Here is a 24,392-nt window from a genome sequence, read left to right as displayed (position 1 = left end):
TAAAATTTAACTACAATCACAAAATTTAAAGAAATACATTTGAGCACCAAGTTAACAGCTGCAGTAACCTTGCAACAAGAAGGAGTACCACAGTTTTTTATACTAGCTGTACATGATGGAGCCCTTAAATCCAACAAGTTCGATGTATTGTAGGTATGTTTTACATTACTCTGGTGCTTTGTGCATTAACTTTTGCGGAACTTACTTATTAACTTATTGAGTGCATGAAAACAGCAATATAAGACAGCTGTTTTTCCACTTTAATCTCTAGGTGCCATTTCCCAGAAAACCTACAATGGTGGTGTAGTGGCTTTGATGTTGCGCTGCTACGTCCTAGGTTGTGGACTCAAATCCTGGCCTCAGCAGCTGCATTTCGAAGGGCGTGAAGCGCAAGAGCACCCGTGTACTGTGCATTGGGTGCACATTAAAGAACTCTAGGTGGTCAAAATTAACCCGGAGCGCCCCACTACGGTGTGCCTCATAATCATATCGTGGTTCTGCATGTAAAACCCCAGAATTTAACCATTTTACAGAAAGGTGATTTCTGTTTCTGTGGCAGAGTTTGAAAGCTTTAATCTTGTCCTTTAAATTTTATTAAAATCTGCGAATTTTGGGAGCCTAGACAGAATTCCATGAGAGTCACTAACAAAAATTAAACCTTTTTTTTTTATATAACTTTCACTCAGATTGAGTCAGTAGTTGCTCAATGAGAGCATTTGTACATTTCCTAAATGCTTTTACTGGGCATAAACTGAACCAATCAAAATAAATGTGAATGGGGAGAGCCTTCTTCCTTAAAGAGACACTAAATGCAAACATTAAGTCAACATGGACTATTAAAATACCATTCCAGAAACCTCACAATGCTTGTATCATGCCAAGGAAAGCTTAGGTAAAGAATCACATCGGAAGGGTCTGCATACCTCTAGCACAATTGAAATTGCCGGGAAGTCATAACAGATGGTTGTGACGTTGCATACATTATATCACTGCCCTTTACTGCTGCTAGCGAGTAAAATGGTGCCTGACAGCTGGTGCTGTCAGGCACCTTTTCTTGGCTACAGTTTCTTGTGCAAAACGCAAACATGCTGGAAGAAAACAAGCCAAGATAGAGCTCACAGTGCGAAAGAGGAAGGGAAAGCGTGTGCCAAATTATAAACACATCTTTGACGTGCTTTGTGATGAGCCTTGTTCTATGCTACTTGAAGTTTGCACGTGTTGCACGAGCCAGCAAAACCAGCATAGCACTACGTGATAATGAAACTACTGAAACGCGAAAGCGCACACGGTGAAGAGTTGAGTGAAAACGAAAGCTTTCGACTGCCCACGTCCTTGTCAAGAATAACATTAATTTTTTTTTTTAACTATCAAATATAAGTAGACAACTAGCATTTTCTTCCATCTTATAATGCAATGCAATGATCTTTTAATTAGGAGTGGTTGAGTACTAGTGGCACAATTATAATGAGTAGTCGCTACATCAGGAGGCTAGTACTTGAATGTCCCGGTGGAGTCTCAAATCGTGTCCTGCATTTACCTCAATTTCTCGATTACTAAAGCTTTGTTCTTGATAATATTGATGCCTTAGATGTTGTCAAGCATTAGTCCATCACTTTAGTTTGACTTATTGCCTTTAGTGTCCCTTTAACGCATTCCTCAGTAATTATGGCATTTCTAGTCCTGTTTCTACCATACCATTATGAGAACATTTACAGCCTGTGTTGTACATAGATGCTAATGGTTCAAATACACTTTCCAATTTATCAAAAGCATGAAAGAGTATTTAACAAATTTCTGGCCAGTGACACTGTCAGTAATTTAGCCTTGTAAAAATTTTCTTGCCACACATTCCCCCCCCTTTTTTTTATAGCTGCACTGTTCATGAATTGCACTATGAATGTTTTCTAGTTGGCCTAGCCACATTTTTGTAGATGTTGACAAGGGGAGCCCCGAGAATACACCTGCAACATCAACACAGAGGAAGGATGGTCTACTTTCAAAGGGCTTACATGCAAGTATAGACTTAGAGTAATTTCTCCTAGTTCAATATGGCATAGGACAATCTTTCCAAAATAATAATAATAAATAAATAAAGAAACGTAAGTAATGAACACTGAATAGACAATCTGTGTTACAGTCAGCACGTCTTAACACTGCACGTCCATCATCATCATCATCATCAGCCGATTTTATGTCCACTGCAGGATGAACACTGCACACCTTTGCTATAAAGCAAATGCTAGAAATAACAGAAGAAAATACTGCCTGGCCCAGTTCCGTCATGGTAGTCTCACACAATTAATGAAGATAGCTATTTGTTTCAGGAATCCACGGAGCTGCTGCTTGTGCTGCAGGTAAACTATGGCACAGACTATAGCACCCTCCAGGTAAATACAAACTTACAACTGAAATATAAAAAAACAAAAGAAGATCCTTTAGAAAAGCTTTAACTATAATGAGAAGCACAAAAAGTTTCTGACCAACTACCTCATCTGCATGCCATATACGAAATATTGTGTTATAAACTTTCCACCATTATTGCTCCCCATATAGTGCTGTATTGGGTTCAGGTCTTGCTCAAGGTATTTAGCACATTGGGTGTAGCTTTAGTTTGCAATGAATTTCAGTTTAACAAAGTGACATCAGCAAATCATTATTCTGGAAGCACCTCTTGGAAGCACAAAAACACAGAAAATGAACCCAAAAAATGCAGCTGATGGAACAAGCACTAACTCTTTGTTACCAAATTCTGTGAAATAAGTTTTTTCCCACAACAACACAACAGTCTCAAGTTTATTAGCATTTGCAGCAAAAGAAACAGTAGTATCAGGAATAAGTAAGAGCTGTGCACCTCGGGAAGTAAAATTATGCAAGCTTTGGCAGAGAATTTGCCCAGTTAAATATATAGCACTTGTTTTGCCATGTTTAAGCATGTTCCGGCATAGCTACTTAGTCATGCCTCTTTTTTTTAATAAGAGGCACTGCCTAGTTCAGATGACACATTACAAATTCACATAAAAAAAAAGAAAGGAAGCATTATGGGAACGCACTGTAGCAGTGTCAATGCAGCTGCTTTTAATGAACTGACTGACTAATTTGACCAGACTAGACTGACTGACCAATAAATGACTAACTGATTTGGTTTAGAATAGCAATTTGGGTGATTTCGGGTGCCTTGTGCTGCGCTCACGCCATGATTGGGTTTAACATCCCAAATCAATACAGGAGCCACAAGAGGTGCTGCAGTGGAGGGCTCTGGATTATTTCGACCATCCTAAGTTCTTTAATGTGCACCCAGAGCTCAGTACACAAGAATTTTTACTCTTGGTCCCATTGGAATACAGCCGCTGCAGCCAGAAACCACACGCATGATCTCATGCTCAATAGCATAGCAGCTGCCTCTTCAGTCTATTATATGGGACTTCAGACAATGATGCATAGTTAAGATGACAACAAAGTTAACAAGAATATTTTATTTTTGACACTAGCAGTATATGCTAACAACACAGCAGTTTCCTATGGCCCCTTCCTACAAAAAGGACGAAGGCGGCACACCAGCTGCTATCTTCTCACAAATCCTGCAGCTGTTTTGTACCTCCTAAGCACACAGAACAGCAAGGAAGGCACAAGTGAACCAAGCTTGAGGCAGCGTTTCTCCTTGCCATTAAGATCTCAATAGACCACCATCATGAGACATCTTCAACAGAGTTTAATATTCAACTTGATGCAAGTTCAAACCTCATCTTTTAATTCCAACTTTGAATGATATGGCTATATTAGAAATCTCATGCTCAATATGCCTGTTCTTGTTCAATTGCTGATGGTAGGCAGCAGGACTCGAGGCAGCAGTCCTAGGAAGGGATACTAACTGTGAATTACCAGTGTTCATGGCTCCCCTACATTGCAGGGGAGCATGCAGTTACATTGTCCAGGGCACGGAATGTGTTTCCTCCAATCCCTTACAAAGCACTATTTTTTATTAGTCAAACTACTATTTCATATCTTACCAAGGCTTTATTAATGGAAGTCAAATGCACAAGATCAATTCACATGAAACAGATCTCACTAGTTGTTAAATGGAAAGTAACAGCATCACTGTGTTGTCTCATTCTATTTGGGGCCCACTTAAAGGGTTTCACATAAAGGGTTTCATATTGGGGTTCACTTAAAGGAGACCTGGGCAACCATAGCGTTTGTGTCTTGGTTATGTGCATTTGGTGCTATGAAACCCGGGACTGCTACTGTGGCCAAGACTGCTAGGCCATGAATTGATGCGGCTCAACACATCATCTGGAGGTTTGTGAGACGGAGGCTTCGTACAGACTACGCCTGCAACCACGTCAACTGAAGGATTCCCTTTAATTTATTGCATTATTTATGCATGACCTTTGTGATGTGCCAGACATAAGCACTCAGCTTATTCAAGACAAAGGAAAACAGCCTCCATAACCTACCCTTTAGCACTTCCAGTTAATTGGTTGGCTACTCTAATATTGCCTACTGACCTCAGACTCAGATGCTTGACAACATAAGTTGCTGTAGTAGTTCTTGCCCTTATCTTCCATGATGTCAGCCACTCGACAGGTATATAGCGCCTTCCAGACTTGACTCCGGAATGCAGCAGGAACACCTTGCCGTACCAAGCTCTTCAGTTCTTTCTGCATGCCAGAGCCAGCCACAGAGCAATCTAACATTACTGCACAAAGAAAGCAACATGCATAGAAAATGTGTCCGTGCAGCTACACATGACAACCTAAGTTATTGATTCCACAGAGATAAACTTTTTATCTGCTTTGATCATATATATGACTTGTTGCATTTTAGTTAGCACTACAGGGTCACGGTCTATCATGCACTTACACTCCATGTACCGTATTTACTCGATTCTAAGCACCCCCTTTTTTTCGTGATCGCGGTGTTCAAAGTGAGGGGGGGTGCTTAGATTCGAAAAATCTAGCATGACCCCCCCCCTCCCACTTCTCCCTGCGACATCACGACGAGACGGGTGCGAGAAATAAGATATTATTTTGCAAACATTCAAAACAAAAATTGTTGCAGAGTGTGAACCCACCGCTTGTGTCGGATGCTCAGTCACTATCACTGCCACTCGAGTTCGTCACACCACTTGAACCACCGCTCTCGGTATACCACAGCAGGTCTTCTTCCGTTCCATCGAAGTGGTTTGTGATCAAGCACTTCTTAAATGATTTGACCACAACGCCCACTTGGACCCGCTTCCAAGTGTCCGAAATGCACTTTGCGATGGTTGATGGGTACGCTTTCTTCAGCTTTCCCCGTACAGCCGGACAGTCCGGCTGTATGGCGTACTCGCGCCGCTGTGGCCACCGTGCCACCTCGGGACTCCGATGGCTCCGGCTCGATGATAGAGTGAGCAAGCGCGCTTGGTGGCCTTGGCTACGCGCTCTTCCTAACAAATAGGGGGGTGCTTAGATTCGCATGCAAACTTTTTTCCCAATTTTCTCGCAAAAATGGAGGGGGGGTGCTTAGAATTGGGGGGTGCTTAGAATCGCGAAAATACGGTACATATAAGTACAGTTGTTCTTGTGCACTAGCACATGCCTACATTCCTGCTTGTCTGTTTGTTTGACCATGGTGTGCCATAAGTGAAGTTAGCCCTAAGTCAAACTTGGGCTTGTCTCATGACTTCGGGTTTACCTTCCTGTGTTCTTGTGTAAGTGCACACTACATTTTCAAACAAAGCTACGAATCTGTAGGAAATGCCCACATAACCAGTTTGATCGTCATCATTACACACTTGCAAGATGTAGCTCCTGTGGCAACAAATCTCCTTTGCAATTTTAGGGTCAGCAATTTATGGTGAGAGAAACAGAAAAGAGTGCAAAGTCAAAGGGCATGAGAAGGGTGACATGGCACAAATGCTGTCTTCTTTTCTTCCTCTGCCTTTGTCCTTGAGCTGGTTTACATTTCTACCATCATGACCCCAATGTAAATATAGCCCATATTAACTTAGCAATTGAATTTTGTCCCTCCTGATTCCCCATTTAAGCTGCTGTTGATAAGACAACTTAGCAATGACCATCTAGGCACCAGATAAATATGAACACCGAAAATCAGTTATGCACATTTAAGGCAAGCGTATGTCATACGTTTATGAATAATCTAGGCATACTTTTGCACCATCTTGCATGCTATAACTGATACTACAACCAATTAATTTGTGTTTAGATGTGCAAGCATACAAAACACTGACCGTGCTGATAAGGTTGTCACCACAAAGCAGAAGGTACTGGCGCCAGCGCCACAGGTGGTGGGCAGCTGAGGGCAGCCGCTCCTGGTAGTGAAGGTGCAGCTGGCGACAGATGTAGTGCAGTGCCAGGCTCTCCTCAGTGTAATGGTGCCGAAAGCCCAAGGCATCAGTGTGCTGCAGCACCTTGCTCTGGCTGCAATGTCAAGGCATCGGCTCTCAGTGTCACAGCAGGTATAAGGAAAGATAAAGTGACACTTATCACCCCTGAAGTGGCAGTCAGCGTATGTTAAGACATACAAATTCATGCAACACTGCTTTGCAATAAGTGCATTTCATTCTAAAATATGTAAGTGTTAAGAACTAAGCACTAGGAAAGATTACCAGATGCAAATCATTGGGAGCATCCATTGCACCTTTCATGGTTTACTGTGAGTTTACTTTCTTAATAACATTCATACACAATACATAACAACAAATGCTAACTGTACGTCATGCCACTCAAGGCAGAATTTTTCACCTACTCCCACTAACCTCAAACTTTTGCTGCCGGAACTTCAGTTCAACGAAAACTAAAACATGCGTCATCAATGTGGGACACTAACATTAATTTCCTCCCTCATACATTGTCATAATCGAATATCACCCTGGGCATTTTGCCTTTTCAAACTACTGCTCCTAATATGCTAGCATCACACACATTAAATCAAATATAATCCCAATAAATATTCTATTACATCATCAAGTCTCTCGCCTCTGCCTATTTCATCAGATCTGCTATTAACTTCCCGTCATCAGTGCCTCTAATGTCTTGCTGTCATCATACATTTCATCATGTAACAACCACCAGTATAAAGTACCACCTAAAACTTACAAATGTGTACTAAGGACAGGACAGAAGTGAAAGGGACAAGTACAGCAAACATGACACGTAATTCCAATTGATACTTATTGAAAGCCTAATGGGATATATAGTGAGAAAAGAATCTGCAAATTATGCAGATCTCATGCACTGTGGGAATTGGTGGATGTAAAGATTCTCAGGCACATAGTAGGCACGTAGTAGTGCACTACAGCTTCACTCACACTTTCAACACACTTTCGGTGCAGGTAGAATCTCTGAGATTGACTCTGTTTGCTCGGTGAGAAATCCAACCACACCAAACCCCAGGGAGGCACAAAAAGAAAACTTCAATTAAAAGAAGTTGAAGTTTCGCCCGAAATGCGAAGCATCGATTGCGGTAGCAAATAAGTAGACAGCTATACAAAATGAGGATAGTACTTTTGTTGGCCGTGTGAACATGGAAACATTCGCTTACTAACTGAATTAATAAGCATGGTGTCAGTGCGCATAGGCACCCACAAACACATCACACTCAATGACCATGGAGACATGCTGTCAAAACGCTGGCTCATGAGCAAGTGCGGCAGCAGCAGCTAGTGAAGTGACCTTTGTGCTGTCTATCACTTCACCACAATCTGAGGAGTGAGAACATGGCACGCACAAAGGTATGAACCGTCTGCAGATCGCTTTTAAGATACTGCACGCGTGACCATGACCGCGGCCGTAGCTTGCACCGTACTGAGCTGCGGTCGTCAGTTCCCCATGTGCCACCATCGCGAAATACGCAGTTGATACCGGAGCACAATGCTGCCCCTCCCCCTTCCTCCCTCTCATCCCCCTACGGCCTTTCGTGCAACAGAAGACTGCGCATCTGCTCTCCATTTTCCTCCCTTGCGTGTGCCAGATTAAGCCTCGATCATCGGGTCCCTTCGCGTGCTTTCACTAGCACATACAGCATATGGCGCATGGCGATGGTGTTATTGCCCTTGGACTGTACACATAACATCACAATGGCAGCGATGCCAATGAGTCCATATAATTGCTATCGCAACAAAACAGAAATATGCCAATGAAAACCTAGAACCTTGTCATCATGCGGTCAAGGCCCATGTGTAAGGTACAATATTTCTTAATGTGATAAGGACAGTGTGTTGATGCAGCCTTCTCCTTCAGAATGAATTTCTGCTGCATCGATAATTTCTTGTGTACAGCTGTCCTCATTTATAGCTTTTAATAGTGCAATTTTCAAAGTATAGTGAACACCCACAGCATCTCCAGCAAAGTGACAGGTTACTAAAACCACTCCTGCCAGCTAGACTATCATGCTCTCTTAGCCAGTTGTTGAGTCATCTCCTACTCTGACCTATGTGACTTCTACTGCATGAGAGTAGGATCTGGTAACTTATGCAGTCTGTGTACTGAATGTAATGTTTGCAGTGATGGGTGGTGCAGCCCCTTTCTTGGACAGGACACTTTTTCTGCACAGTTGTGAAAGCTTCATACATGCAGACATGACAATCACAATGTTTGCTTGCTGAAAAATCTTCAATCTATGAGATTTGCCGTGAATATAAGCAATTACTGCTACTTTTTGCAGCAGCTTTCTGGGTTCTTAAGAACCAAACAGTGTAAAAGACATGGGGACGCAGAAAAGAATCAGACAGCAGAAGCACTACTGCTTTTCTAGGTCCCCATGTCTTTTTCACTGTTTTATTCTTCAACATGAGTTCATACCAACATGCCCAGCTTTCAGTCTTCTGGGTTCTTCCTTTCTCGGCACTTACCTTTTCTGAGAAGGAAAACTAAGTGCCAATCTATGCACCCATGAAAATGGGTGCATAGATCTCTGGATGCATTCAACTTGCAATCAAAGCTAGAGGCCATGCTGTGCTCACAGAACCTTTCGATGCTATTAGGTAAGCACATTGCAACAATGCTTCATTTGACTAAAGTCAAATGAGCCGTGATGTGGCAACAGTGACGTGTTTCTTCTGGGTCCAAGCAGCCAGCAAACATGCTTCACAGAGCCCATTTGCATTTGCCCACCTTTAGGGGTTTGTTACAAATCCACACCCTGTTAGGACTGCCAAATGGGCACACCAACCTGTATTCATGCTACTTTTTTCCCCCAAATTAGTGTCAGCTGGAACCGCCTTTTTGCCTTCATCTGTTCAGAAACAAACACCTCCAACACTACTATCCATGCTTACCTTATGTAAACCTAGAGGGCTGCTTATATTGTGCTCCTGTTTTTTCCACTCATCTTTGAAATTATTTGGCCCTGATAGCAAACAAATACCTAATAGAGAAGATTTTAATTAACAGCTCTTGTGCACTACAGTCTGAGATGTCCCCACAATAGCTTCAATTGTAACACACAGTGCATAGCATTATGGTCAATCTAATTTGTGAATAGCAACACACGTTATAGTAAAGAAATATTCCGAGTTTCATGAATCTGTTGAGTTGGTACTACCAATATGTGGAAACAAGAAACGTTTTGCAGTAAACAGAGGTCAAGAGTGGCAGCTCATTTAAGAATTACCATTATAACAGGCTGGAAGGGACCAGCAAAATAAGCAAATGCAAGGTAGAAGTGGGCAGGACTACTAGCTAGACTATAGAACAAAGACTAGTCCAGCCTTTGTCCTGTCCACTTCTATATTGTGTTTCGTTTACACTTGCTGGTCCTTCCTAAATGTGATAATGATAAAAATGTGCTACTTAAAACGAAGCTTTCTTTGCGAACCCTCCCAAATTTTTCTGACCAAGGCTGCTGGCTGGCTGGGTACTGCTGCTGTCTTGCCGAAAAGCTCACAACTTGGATTACTAAGTAGTCCATGACTGAACGGGTGGAGCATTGGGTTGCTTTGCTGAGGGAATCAGGTTTGAAACCAACAATCTAGACCAACTTGGGTCATTGGGCAGGAAAAAAAAAACACGTAATTAGATGCCCGATGCAGGGATAAAACCTCGGTCGCCCAGCACAGCACTTTGATGCTCTAAACATTAGGCCAAAATCACGCGTAATAGTACCATGGCAACTAGCTCTTTGAGGTGATGACCAGGTGTTGACGATGATGATCTCTATACTATGGCACATACCCACAGTGGAGGATGTCTAAGAAGCATACAGTGCATATCGTGCCAACTAGCTCTTTGAGATGATTGCCGCTTGTTCATGATTATGATGATTTCCATACTATGCCACATGCCCGCAAGGGCTGGACTGGCCGAGAAGTAGGCAGTACATTTAAAATGAGTAAGAAAAAATTACAAAACACTATACAATATATCAGTTGTCACACTGTGTAGCCCGAGTGCGCAAGAGCACATGGCCGCACGCCAGTTTCTTTTATGCTAAAGACGCAGGAATGAAAAGGGAAAATTTATAGCATTTAATTGATCACTTCCCCAAAGCATCACTTTACATAGATACCAAAATTTGCATTGGATCTGCATAGTTTTTTTTTCTTTTCTTTTTTTTTTTTCAGACCAGTAGGACAAACTGTCAGGTTTCCTTGTTTACATTCAGACATACATCAGTTTGACATGTTTGTGGATTGTGACAGAAAAATCAGACAAGTAGGTTGTCAATAGAAAGCAGGTATGAATGATATGAAAGGCACTGGTATAACTGTAAGAATCTGCTTTCTGTTGACCACCCACTTACTTGATTTCTCTGTCACATCCCCCAAGCATGTGAAACTGATGTATGTCTGAATCTAAAGCCAACAAGGAAACCTGACAGTTTGTTCTACTGGTATATATATATATATATATATATATATATATATATATATATATATATATATATATATATATATATATATATATATGTAAGGAAGCCCATATTGATTCTTTATTGCATTATTGATCATTATTAGAGCCATATTATTTTTATCATATGGTTCATGAAGGGCTCTTTTTTTTTGCCACTTACTGCGTATTAGGAAAATACCATCGGTTAGGTTCTAATTAAACAAGCTCACCTGTCGTATGTAGGAAGACCTGGGTTTGACATACGGGCTTCCCGCAATAGCTGGAGTACACGAGCTGCATGCTGACAAAGGTATTGCAATAGTATTATATACTGCTGCTGCAGAAGGAAAGTTTTGAAAGAATGTGTAGTAAAAATGTGGAAGTGATTGTGTGAGCACTCAAAGGTTCAACTCATTCAAGGAAACTATGCATGACCATGATAATTTCAGTTGATCATAGTGGACTTATTACAAGCAAAGCTTTTACAGCTAAAGCTGCTTACAATAAGGTGAAGGGCACGGAACAGTTTAATTGATATCCAGCCATTCAATAAGACTTCAATCTGTGTACAGTAAGCCTTTTTCATTATAGATGAGTTCATCTTAGCACAAAAGCAAAACCAAGGGAAGGATGCTTCCTGCAAACTTTAAATCTCACAAATATGTAGGAACGATAAATGAAGCACATAAACTCCTTCATCTGCACACAGGTTGCATGCTTATAAGCTCAAAAGGCTATTAGGTTCAATAGGTGTTAGGTTAAATGTGCATGCAATTTCATATGATTCAGGGTGTTCATAAAAGTAACTGCTATTGCAACAACAGAAAAAATCCTTTCATGGGCAAACCTTTTACAAACTACACTAAAGTGCAGATTGCTTTGTTCAGCATCCACTGATAAAGGTGTGCCTGTTTGCTAATTTACAGGTCAAATTCAGTGCTGTCACACTGGCATGAAAAGTTAATTAGGCCAAGCATGGTACTGGTCAAGGTCAAAGATTTTTTAATGGGACTTGCATAAAGGCGACAACCCTGTTTTGCAGTCAGGTGACACTGCTTCCCAGCCACCACTGTTAGGGATAGTGACACGGGCAGGCTCTAGAAGCCGGTCAGCTGCTCTACAATGCACTTAAAGGTTTTATACCATTTCTCAGCTTTCCTTCAATAAAATTTGACATACTGACCTATACTGCCGTGTGCAAGCCGGGTGCACGTGGACAGTTCCAGCCGTAAGGTACATGATAATAAGTGATCTACATTCAACACGGCATTTAATGCACTGACTTCATCTTTAAACTCGGCTGCTGCATGGCTATGCCAACCGCTCACCTTTATTCCACACTAATTGTATCAGAAGCTTTGATTCACCAGTCACTCAGGATACTTAAAGGAATGTGTATAGCCCACACATAGCTAGTTATCTGTTTTTCACTCATGAGTGACAACACTGTTGTAAGAGTTTAGTCACATTTTTTGAGCCAAGAAAAAGCAACTGGGCAATGGTGGCTGTGACAAGCTGACCTGACCTGGCCGAATACTCATAGTGTCTGCGAGCCCACACTTTAGCAGTGCAAGATGACCGCATAGGAATGCTACATCAGTGCATAAGATATCAACATGTTGCAGTGCTTGGTTTGCTTCCCTCTTTTTCGTGTTGTATGCTCTGATGGAATCTGCAATGACATAAGACTCAACAAAAAGTTGCAGCTCCTGTTGTCAAAGCTCATCCCCATCGTTGCTATTGCTTTGTAGTAGTCAACATTGCATTTGTGGTGCAGGCATGGGAACATGCCAAAATATTTCACCCATCCCATTGCGAGGAACCAACCTTGAATTCGCAGAGCCATGTTATGCAGCAAACACAGTATACTATGTGTATGCTAGAACACCACAGCAAGCTCAGTGAGACCAGTAGTAGAACATGCGTGGCACACAAACCATTTCTATCCGCATCCTGTGCTCACATGCATATCTATCCTTCACAATGGTGGTGCAAACTCAAGGTTACCTTGTGTGCACACAGGATTACTGGCATTATGCAAAAGGTCTATAGACTTCCTGGCTAGCTTGGTTTGTTCAAACCACCATGTTGGCACAAAATAATTCTGCATGCTAGAACAGAGCAACAAGAGCATACGGTTGGTCTAATTGGTGCATATCTAATTAAAAATAGAATTCAGCCCAAAACAGTTCATGCAATACAGGTATTGCCATACATACTTATTTATCTTTCCTGGTGACCATCTCTCTCATGCCAACAAATGTTAAAAGTTATCGCCCAACACAAGACGCACCTTTCTGTATTGGAGGTTTCTCGAATTATCACTGGTTCTATCTGTTGTCGCCAAGCCTTGTGTAATAAAATTTTGTGCATGATGAGAATGGTAGTGTACACTTTAGAACTTACACGAGCACCAACAATTAGGCTAGACGGTTCAATGAGTCATGCATAAATAGCTGATACGTCTGCCCCGCTTCAGATTTCCGACAATCAACGAAGGTGCTCGCCGCTATCATTGTGCTGAGTGTTATTTGCTTTTGCTGGGCGCAGGTTTGCTCAATAAACAGTTAGTTTTGTGACTTGAATTGTGCCCCTGCAGTTTTTCACTGCCACTACAACGTACCAATATACAAGGTGTTATAGATGTGTTCTATGTTTACTATTTATTGACACTATAGCCTCATTGCGCAGCAGGTCATTGCGTTCTGTTTAATGTGCCATTTGAGTAGAGAGCTAAGGAGTTCATGCAATGCAGATATACAGGGTGTTAAAGATGTGTTCCATGTTTTACATTTTATTGAATCTGCAGCCTCATTGTGCAAGAGGTCATTGTGTTTTGTTCAATGTGCCACCTGAATAAGGAGCAAAAGAGTTCATGCAATGCAGCTATACAGGGTGTTGTATAGCTGTGTTCCATGTTCAGGTCATTGTGTGCAGAAAGTCATTTTTCCTTTGCTCACAGTCACAGACCTGGTCAGTTCTGCTTGCTGTCACTCAGTGCGAGTTGGGAGTTAAACAGGAATGATGAGGAATGCAAGCAGGCATGTCGTGCTGGTGTCAGTATATAGAGTTACTGCATGATATCTCAGTGTCCAGCTTGATTGATGGCAGCGATACATTTCACATTCATATAGTTTACAGGTTTGTTGTCTGGCGTGGGGCATAATTCCCAGCCAAGTCTTCTATCAATGGGTTTATCAGTATACAGTTCCCACGCACCTGTAACACAGCATATGCCACCTATGTTTGAAAAGAGCTAATACAAGCGGTTGCACGACTACACAATAGAGGGAAGCAGTGGGAGCCTCGCCTCTTCAGAAGGCGATTGTCCTCTTCCTCCCTAGGCCCCCGTGAAAAAGGGTATAAAAGGAGCAAAGGACCAGGCACTGGTAGTGGAGCCCACTGGTCATGACCTGAACTGTATTTTGGCGAATTCCTGACTGTTCACTCTCGTGCATGGATGAGAACTGCGTCTTGGTATGGCCCTCATTGTTCTCGCTCATGTCCGCTTGTGCCACCATAGCTGATGCCTGCGACAGTTGCCTGTTGCCGTCGTAGATTTAGAGCTTTTGAGGTGACCCCCTGCACTGAGTAATCATGCTCTGCTCCTATAATCTTACTTTTTAGTGCTGGTCATTCCTTTAGGCTCGCGAGTACTTTAACCACACTTGCGACACACTGATCTTCTGTTATTTCTCACAAATTTTTTTTTCAATTGGAGAATGATTACTTCTATGTTAGTTATGACAAGTACGGATGGTTATTTTCATTTAAGCAAAAGGGCAAGTGGTTTGTTGCTCACCCTTTGTCCACCATAAAAGTATACTTCCATAACTTCAGGTCCTTCCATGGAACGCATCCTAATGGCTGACTGCATAAGGAAGACGTAGTCTCTCTTCAATTGGTCAATCTCTTTTTCTTGGTCTTGGAGGCAGCTGCAAGGCATGAAAAACAGAAACTCTTTCAATAAGTAACAACGGTTCCTGAGCTTTATAACTAAGAGGCAAGCTAAGCTACAACAATTAAAAAAGCACAAATAAGATAAATGTTTCATGCATAATCAGTTTACAATATAAATTTTATCAAGAGAACAGACTACTGGGCTAGTTGGTACTGCATAACTTGAGGCAAAGTGCAAGATAGCACGTAGGACAACAGAAGAGAATGAAGACACAGTGCTACTAACAACTGAATTTTCATTGCACATGGTTACCCCATATATACCATAGTACAACAGGAAGAAAAAAAGGCCACCGTCACAAAAGAAATCTTTCTATCATGGTAGCAGCCTAAGGTGGATGATTTTGCCGAAAAGGAAGCTATGTTGCGAAAGTAGCCTTTCTTTCTTCCTGTCGTACTATGGTATATATGGGGTAACCATGTGCAACAAAAATTTAGTTGTTAGTAGCCCTGTGTCTTCGCTCCCCTTTGTTGTCCTACGAGCTATTTTGCACTTTGCCTCAAGATTTCATCAGTGATTCAAAATAACTCTATTTTACAAAAGTGCAGAAGGTAATATTTAAAAAGCTTGCTCTGTGCAAACATGACCCATTGCAAGATAGCTTGAACATACTAGAATGATGGAGACATGTAAGGAACTACAGTAGAACCTCAGTAAACAGAAATCGCTGAAAGGGGCCCTGAACCACCCCTTGGGCTTGGTTAAAAAAAAAAAAAAACTGTCCACGGATAGCATATGCTACTGTGAACATCTCAGCCAAATTTTGCAGGCGTCGCAATTGGAAATAGCAGCATCTACACAACAACCAAAATCAAGTTTGAACTGCAAACAGGACGTTCAGTAGGCATTGTGGGCACACCCCACTACACCATAGCCTTCGCAGTGCAAGTCATTGAAGAGGGAGCAGAAGCACCGTGAATGGCATGTTTGATTGCCAATACCTCCTGTTCTGCTGAACGGATTGAAGTACTTTTTGCAGCTAAGTATTTCTAAAATAGTCTAATTTAACTTTAAATGCCTTTCTTGACTTCTATAAAAAGGTGGTTCAGGGTCCCTTTAAATGGAATTACCGGTTGAATAGAACAGCCTCTATATTGATTGGTTTTGTATATAGATAATGCAAAAAATACTCACATCAATCGAAACCAAAATTTTTACAACTTTCAGCAAACAGAGCAGAAGCAAGATCTAAAGCATTTTCTTGTTCAGCCAAAATGTGACTTATTTCGTGACCCCTGTCTTCTGTGCAGAAATCCATCCTCAAACATTAGTGGCAAACACTCAAGCAAGCAAATATTTTTATAGATAATCAATGCACAGCATGTGCAGTCCAGACAGCTCGGTGGCTCTGTCACTCGCCCCATAGGTGGTCAAAATAAGGACAACTGAAATTTCGGACACCTTACACAAATACCATTTGACAGTTTGGATTCTAACAAGCACGACTTCGCGTTAATTCTGCCACCGAGCTGAGCAGAAAGAGCAATGTCTTTGCTTTGATATGTCACGCGTACCTCCTCTTTATCAAAATTAGCCAACCCTAGTCAATGCATAAATTGCCCATTGCACTCAAACCACGGGACAAAGTAACTGTTATGTTCACTTCTTTATTCTTCACATGTCTAAGAGGGTTACATGGGTGTATGACATACAGTGCTACACCTCTGCACATCTCTCTAAGTAAACAGAACCCTCGGTAATTGGATCATATTTCTCTGGTCCCTTGAGGTTCCATTTAGTGAGATTCTACTGTATAGGAGGTAAAAGCGATGTCTCAGTCCAGCATGATCTCCACAAAAGGATGTGTTTCCATAAAGACAGAGACAAGTAAGCCTGTTTAAACTTTGGAACTTTATGAATACAAGTTCTCTTGTTGAAATGGAGTCAGGCATTTTCTTTGTTCTCCTGCTGGCCTGCTGCAAGAACTGCAGAAAATTTCACTAAAGTGATAATTTAAGTAACTGGTCTGCCTGGTAACATAATTAGTTCCCTCAATCATCATTTCCATAGCTCTTTTACAAGTTCACTGCTTTTACCTGCCAAATAGAGAATGCTGAAAGCAATGGAAAATGGTTGCACCAGTGGCCACTGCCTTTGAACAACAAATATACAGCAGCTAGGCACAGTAATTATCAAAACATGACAATCTCTTGAGACTCACACTTTCTGAAAAAAAAAAAAAAATGTATCAATTGTGCCAGCCCATCTTTTCCAACCTAACCAACAAATATGAGTTTCCAGAGGAAAGAAAGGGTGGGGGACTAGGAAGCACTAGTCAGACTTTTCGAACAAGACAAAGGGACATTAACACTACAGTGGAATATTGATAAATGGAGATTGCTTAAACAGAACAGCCTATTAAATGGAGCACCATCCTCATGGTTGGTTGGTTTTCCATTCATGCAATTGTATTCAGCTTTGTCTCTCAGTAAATGGAACTCCTGATAAACGGAACCAATTTCCCTGGTTCCTTAAGGTTCCGCTTAAAGAGAGTCAACCGTATATTCTGTTCGGCTAGTTGGTGTGTATTGAGGAAACAATACGTACAAGCAAAAAGTGGTGTCTATATTTGTTTCCTTATTGCCGCCCTCGTGAAAGTTATGCTGGCCACACGCCTCGAAGACAAAGGGGTGACGGGAAGTTCAGCTTGGAGCCAGCGTTTTGAGAAGGTAATTGATGAAGACAAGTTCCCTTGTCAAAAGTCTCCTTGGGGAAACGTAGGCTCCAGGCTGAGGTATGTTCCCTTGTTCTCTTGTTCCCTTTCCTTGTTTGGCCACAGTTGATCACTAGTTAGAATTTTATAAGATATTTCTTAGGTACTTTCTTTCATGTTTCTGTTAATTGAGCATAAAGCCTATCAAGTTTACACATTAGTACCTGCAATGAATTAAAGTGGTATTGTACTCTCTCTTTAGTTACAGATCTACAAAAATTTGAAATTGAAAGCAAGAAGTACAGAGTTCAGAGTACATTAGGGATAGCTACTTTTCTTTTCATGTTGATCTCTTAATTTTCTCACAAAGGGCATCAAAAAGGGCTTTGACATATTGAGTAGCAACCACAGTAGTATGCTAAACACTTATTTGCGATCATATGTAGGTTGGCAGTCTCCAAACATTTCGGCCAAAAGGTCCCATTAGGTGCGGCTTCTAGGGACAAAAATTCTACTTTTGTAAATGAACAGAAATTTCTGAAATCAAGAGGCAAGCAGGTGATAAACATCTGAATTTTCTGCATGTTGAACCTTTCAATTTACTATTTCATCTCTTACTATCTTTAAAACACTGCAGGCCAATTTTAATATGCCCAAGCAGGATTGATAGAAGGAATGGTCAGTATGACACAAAATACTCATCATGGAGAATTAATTTACACAAATTTAGAGAGAAAGACGCAACAGGGCCAATGCAAAAATAAAGCAGAAGTGTCCATTCTGCTATTTTGCTTGTCTGTACTATTACAAAGTGTACAAGGCTTTCGCTAGCAGTTCCTGTCCTAATGCACTTTTTCATCAATGCACTTATGGGTTCACATGGCAACTCTGAAGGCTGCAGCAGTATTGGAAAATTGCGGCCGCTCCTCTCTAGCTAAAACACATAACCACCATTAAGAGAGTTATCAGCTTTTGTCATGCAAAAAATGCGAGGATGTGTGCATTTTCTGGAGGACGAATGAATTTATATGCGTTCTGGCACCAAGGTCATTATGTACTTGCCCATATCAGAGCAGAACCCCCTGCACTCAATGCAGCCATCTGATCTCTTTGCTGTTTTCAAAGCCTCACTGGGCTGGACCTGGTTAGCAGGCTGTTCTTAGAAGGTTTCTGACATAAACGAAACACAATTGCTTTGATGCATCACCAAGAGCCAACAAATTCAAACAAAAGCCCAAAGCCATCCTGCAGCATTGTGACTGAGGAATCATTGTAAGTGCTCAGTCATTGGCTGCAGAAGATTCCACGAAAGATGCCAGCAGAGACACAGTGTGTGGAATAATTGTAACCAGGCACGTAAACTCGCGATAGGAGGGGAAAAAAAAATCCCTAACAAAATGAAGCACGTGATGTATGCTCGCATACACATGAACATCTGTGGAGGCTGGCAGTTCACTGCAGCTAGGACAAACACTAAGGTGCAACTTCGTAAGAAGACCATTTCACCTTCTTCCTTCAAATGCCTGTAGCTAGCCCATCGTGGCACCATCTTGAAGAAATCATACAGGAGAATATTTCAGGGGCCCATTAAGGTTCCTTAGTCAAGGTTTCGCTAAATATGATTGGGAGCCCTTATGAGACAAAGCACAATGATTCCCCTATGTTACATCATTTTAATACATTCTCTGTGCTAAATAGAGTGAGCGACATCTCTGTGGTAGAACTGTTATGTGCACACTGCTTACCCAAACAAGTGCTACTTTCATCATCATCATCATCATCATCATCATCATCATCATCGTCACCAACAACCTATTTATGTCCGCTGTAGGATGAAGGTCCCTTCCAGCGATCACCCCTGTCATGTGTCAGCTGACTTGATCCTACGCCTGAAAATTCCCTAATCTCACCACACCACCTACGTAATTATCTGCTGTCCTCAACTGCATTTCCCTTGTCTTGTCACCCATCCCTTTATTCTAATAAACCATCGGTTATCTGCTCTATGCATTACATGACCTGCCCATTCGCTATTGTTTCCAAATTTCCTAAATGATGCATAATAAATAAATAAAATTTCAATTAGAATATCAGGTACTCTTGTTAGCTCTCTAATTCATACTGCCGTCTTACTGTCTCTCAACGCTGCACCTACGATCTTTTGTTGCACTGCTCACTGCAATGCCCTTAGCTTCTTCTCAAGCTTCATTGTTATCTTCAAATCCCCATACGTTATCACTGGTTGAATGAACTTTATAATAAGGATATTGGTAAGTTCCCAATCCCGACTCGGGAGTGCCTGCCATATGCCTTCCAAGCCATTTTTCTTTGCTCACAAATTTTCCTGTCATGATATTGGGTTAAAGCATCACTTTCTTTGACCTTTATTCCAAAGCTGGGAAAGCCACAGCAGTCCTCTTAATACTTAGTGGTAGGCCTTCTTAGCAAACAGTTCTTCGGTAGGTTTGTTGCATGAGGCTCTGCAGTAGCCAGTCTTAATCACCATGTCTGTTGTAAGCTGCCCAGCATTTAAATACTAGTAGCTGAGTAAAGAGGCAAGCACATTGAATGAAGTCTGAGTGCAGTCTCGTAGCTTTATTTGTGTTTATTAAAAGAGATGTGTGATAATAAAAGGAAACAAAATTAAATAAGCATATATAACACTTACTTTAAATTACATTTAGTTTCAAAATATAATATATAATATAGATTGTCAAAAGTAAAACAAACTGTGCCTGCCCCCCCCCCCCCCCCCCTCTTTCCCACCCCAATTTCTTCTGCTTGTTTTGCAAAGCAACTTCAGGCAAATGCAGTGTTCAAGAACGAGCGTCTTGGCTTTTCCGCGAGGCGAAATGATAGAGAGAAAAATGCTCTCCTTTTTATTGAGACGTATGTTGAGGCTTCCTTGTTCTGTTAAGTCACAGAGATTGTTGGCAGCACTTACTTTTGGTAAGTTATAGCATGGCACTGCTGTTGCTGTAATAACCTTGACAAATTCTGAACTTCCTCATTCAGAAATCGGTTATGACTCTGCAGCATGCAGCATTTATCATTCATTCGTTGTACATTCAAGTTGTTCCCCCTTGTGTTCGGCCTGAAAATTACAGATAGAAGTACAATGGTCAAACATAAAGCCATTATAAGCACACACAAAATGAGAATATGGAGCCATATAGGCACAAGCTATCAGCGGACCAAAGTCAACCAGTAACTTCGAGAACAATCAGCTACAGCTGCACAATAGACTCATGTAAGGGCCATACCCGTGTAAGGGCCGCAACCTCATCAAAATTGTAAAAAAAAAAAAAAGGGGGTGGCCCTTACACAAGCCTATATGGTAATTGTTATGTGCACAGTGATATCTCCAGATAAACATATGACGTTTCCGTTGCTATACAATGGGCTCTTTACGACTTTTTGAACAAAATGTGTCAACATATGACGTTTCAGTTGCTATACAATGGGCTCTTTACGACTTTTTGAACAAAATGTGTCCAAAGAGTCATAAAAAACAACAATTTCATCAAAAAGCTGCACCAAATACTAATGAAAATAAAGGTTTTAACATCAGTGGCTGTCTTTTAATGATTCCACCATTCTGTGAAGCCCTGCCAATGATGAAATTTTGAGAATGACCAATATAGAAGTCCGAAATGTCCTTGCCAACCTATATGTGACATAATATTTCATATAATATGGTAAAGGAGGAAGACTACTATTAGACCAAGTGACCAGTCCCAAGCCACACATGGAAAAAGCCACATGAAGCTCGCAAGTTGCAGCACGGCCAGCCATGGGCTGTATGAAATTTTGGTTACCTCCTATGGTCCTCCAAATATAGATGCAACTTTTTGTATTGATAGTGCTGGGATGTAGAGCTTCACTGTACAGTGTATGGCCCCTATGTAAGCACTACACTTGCAGCACCCGTGCCTAGCAACCTCACTTCAATGTGACTTAAGAATAAATATATATACTATATATTTATATTTATACTATAATATATATATATACATAGTGCCAATAAAAAAAAGAACATTCTTACTGTAAGAGTCAACTTTGCTGAGAAGTATTAGCCATTGTTAGGCTACTGTTATTTTTGCCAGCGCAAGTGAACAAAGATCTAATCCTTTGATGCACTACTTCAGCCAAGACCACTGCATCTGTACATATCAATCATGAATTATGACGGACTTTTAAAGAAAGATACCACACGAAATTTTTTTTATTATCATTTGTACTGAAGATTTTAAAACACTGCCAATCATAGAGTTTTTTATGTAAATTTCAAATATGTCATTAGTTTTCGTGTAGTTGTATATTTTTTTAGTTATGTCCTAAACAACTGCAAAATATAGTGATCTTTGGATGCACTTGCTTGTGTATTAAATTTTCATAAAAAGCATTGTGGTGTGGCTTGTTTGGCTCTTTGCAGACTGCAAAGTGCTGATATCTATCCAAACTGCATGTATACTTCGTGGAACTATGGGAGAAAAGATTAGTAAACTTTAATTAATTTTTTTTACAATCCCATGAGAATAACCTTGTGCACTTGTAATTGTCCTATACTAACAATATGTGGCATACATGTTCTTCAAGACATATATAATGCTGATATCTACTTGAAATTACAACATCTCTCGGCAGTAGCTGCGAAAGTACAAGGTTATATTTCATGGGATTGTAAAAAAAATTTGTTTAAGTTTACTAATCTTTTCATGCATAGCTCCACTAATTATGTTAGTACATGTATTTGTCCGATCTTCATGCTTGTTGCTTCAGACTTTATTGTAGCTCTGTTTAGTATGCTATATCTGCCCTTATTGGCCAAAATTTCGAATTAATACAATTTTTCTTAATGCAGAAGTTAACAAGAATCTGTGGACATGCATAATCACTACAAATTGAGGCATTTATGTAATATTTTGTCAAAATTGATCAGTTAACAAAGTCAGAAAGCCGTTTGAAGCCAGAAGGACTCTCCAAATCCGACTCTCCAAATAAAACAGGATTGCGAGGGCCGTTGACCATGGCTAGAGCAGTGCGGCTTTGCGCTCTCCAGTGTGCTTCTACAGGCATGAACCGGGGAAATTCGACTGTCTAAATAAAAAAAGAGCATTGAGTTGGCCGTTGATCATGCTGACGCAATGTGATTTCTGCCTAGTGCTCTAAATGTTAATGTGAGGAAATTCAACAAGGTACGGGTAAACGGTAGGAGTGACTATGACTCCCATGAGGTATGGCTAGAGCAGTGCGGCTTTGCACGGTCCGGTGTGCTTCAACTGGCATGGACGCCAGAAGGATGAAGCCAGAAGGATGAAGTTTAGGCAAATCCATGTACTAACCATCATTCCCATGCTAACTGAACCGCCATGCTTGCAGATCCCATGGACACTAGTGCCACAGGAGTTCTCCCTAGTAACTTTTTTAGGAAACTGTATGCTTTCAGCCAGTGATTCAGTTCTCTTGACAAAAAATGTGACATGAGTGATTGTACATTAACTTCAAAATTAATTAATTACTCTGTAATACTGAGGATTCATTAGAAAATTTACAGAGAATCATCCTACCACCTTGACTGTTTTAATGGCATCAAAAATCATTGCCATGTGAGCTGAATGACTGCAGTGTCAGAGTTTAATCAAGTAATTTTAGAAGGAAACTCTATGGCTCAGAGCAATATGCACAAGATAATAGTTGCTGCATGCGTGTTGAGAAAGAAGAAAACTATTCTTTCGCAGTCTTTTATAAACCATGGCATATCAAACACCCTGTCAAATGCTAGTCCCTTCCATAAAGTGGCCATGTGTAGTATGTAATAATCTGCACAGTGAAATGAAATGGATTCACACTGGGTAAGCAAAAGTTTCAAGTTACCCACAGCTCGATGTCCGTGGTTTTTTCCTTACCACAACAGGACAGAACTGGCAAACATAAGTGGCAGACTAAAATGTGTATACCATGACTTCGTTACCCTTACCTTCCCATATCTATGTTTAAAATAAGCATATAATTGTGACTAAAGCGTATCTGCATATATTAATGACTACCATCAAAAAAGAGCTTGCGCTCCCACTCACAGGGTATGGGGTCTGCACTTTTTGCAATGTGGTGTGACAAGTGAGCCTATGTGCTTTGTTGCTATGATCCTTGACCACTTAGATGGCCGTAGGAGGCGACAGGTGAGCTGAGACATGACTGCTTTACAGACTGGAGCCTTGGGGCCACATTTTGTAATCAACCACATTGTTTTTTTTTATTTTTCTTCCTTTTTTTTATTTCAATCCATATACACCAAATTGAAATGGCCAAGTGTATAAATGTTCCAGCGACATAGCTTGCGAGACTTCTGACCACCTTTTACAATGACAGCATTGCGTAATGAAATGTTAGGCTATCAGAGCATACACTGATAGCCTAACACTGATGATGAGCTGTTAAAATGAAGGAACATGTAAAAACTTCTCCAAAGGCATTCGGCACCCAACCAAAGGACGAAATACACCTGGTATAATATTGAAATGAGGGATCAAACAAGTGAACTGGACTCCTGATGGCGTCGTGGTCTGTATGCCAATACCAGATGCAAGGTACGGTTTCAGTAATCGGAGCAATGTCTTTCTGGTTCATTTGGTGGCCATAACAAATTCTGGAATAAGGTAAGTGCTATTTCTCAAGAGGATGTGTCATATATAGATATGTTTTGTTGTGAATCACACTTTTAACCAGAACCTTATCACTTGCAGAACTGCCAACCTTAGAATATGAAGAATACTACTGTCAAAGCTAAAAATGACTGAACTTCGATTAATTATGCTAAAAACTATTTTACTGCATGCCATGTTGGTTGTTTAAAGATTTTGCCGACGCTGTTCAATAGGGACACTGCGAACAGGCACTGTGCTCTATATAGTCTCACCGAGCAAGGTCTGTACCACAAGCTGAA

General features: G+C 40.9%; 1 protein-coding gene across 3 annotated transcripts in view; it reads right to left on the bottom strand.

Annotated features, from left to right (window-relative positions):
* LOC126544339 (uncharacterized) overlaps window positions 1-24,392 on the bottom strand; it is an 803,357-nt gene that overhangs the window by 586,015 nt on the left and 192,950 nt on the right. For 2 of the 3 annotated variants that reach the window (XM_050191622.3, XM_050191623.3), the window contains exons 11-15: window positions 20,391-20,540; window positions 14,635-14,767; window positions 11,063-11,133; window positions 6,233-6,422; window positions 4,506-4,658 (exon numbers count right to left, since the gene is read on the bottom strand). In XM_050191622.3, the coding sequence (XP_050047579.2) occupies window positions 4,506-4,658; window positions 6,233-6,422; window positions 11,063-11,133; window positions 14,635-14,767; window positions 20,391-20,540 (697 nt within the window). The remainder of the gene's footprint in view (window positions 1-4,505; window positions 4,659-6,232; window positions 6,423-11,062; window positions 11,134-14,634; window positions 14,768-20,390; window positions 20,541-24,392) is intronic. The other variant, XM_055062080.2, reaches the window with a different exon arrangement.

This window comes from Dermacentor andersoni, chromosome 1 (genome assembly GCF_023375885.2).
Source record: "Dermacentor andersoni chromosome 1, qqDerAnde1_hic_scaffold, whole genome shotgun sequence".
Classification (NCBI taxonomy): Eukaryota; Metazoa; Arthropoda; class Arachnida; order Ixodida; family Ixodidae; genus Dermacentor; species Dermacentor andersoni.
The sequence above is the reverse complement of the archived record's forward strand: the minus strand, read 5'-3'. Positions and strand labels throughout refer to the sequence as shown.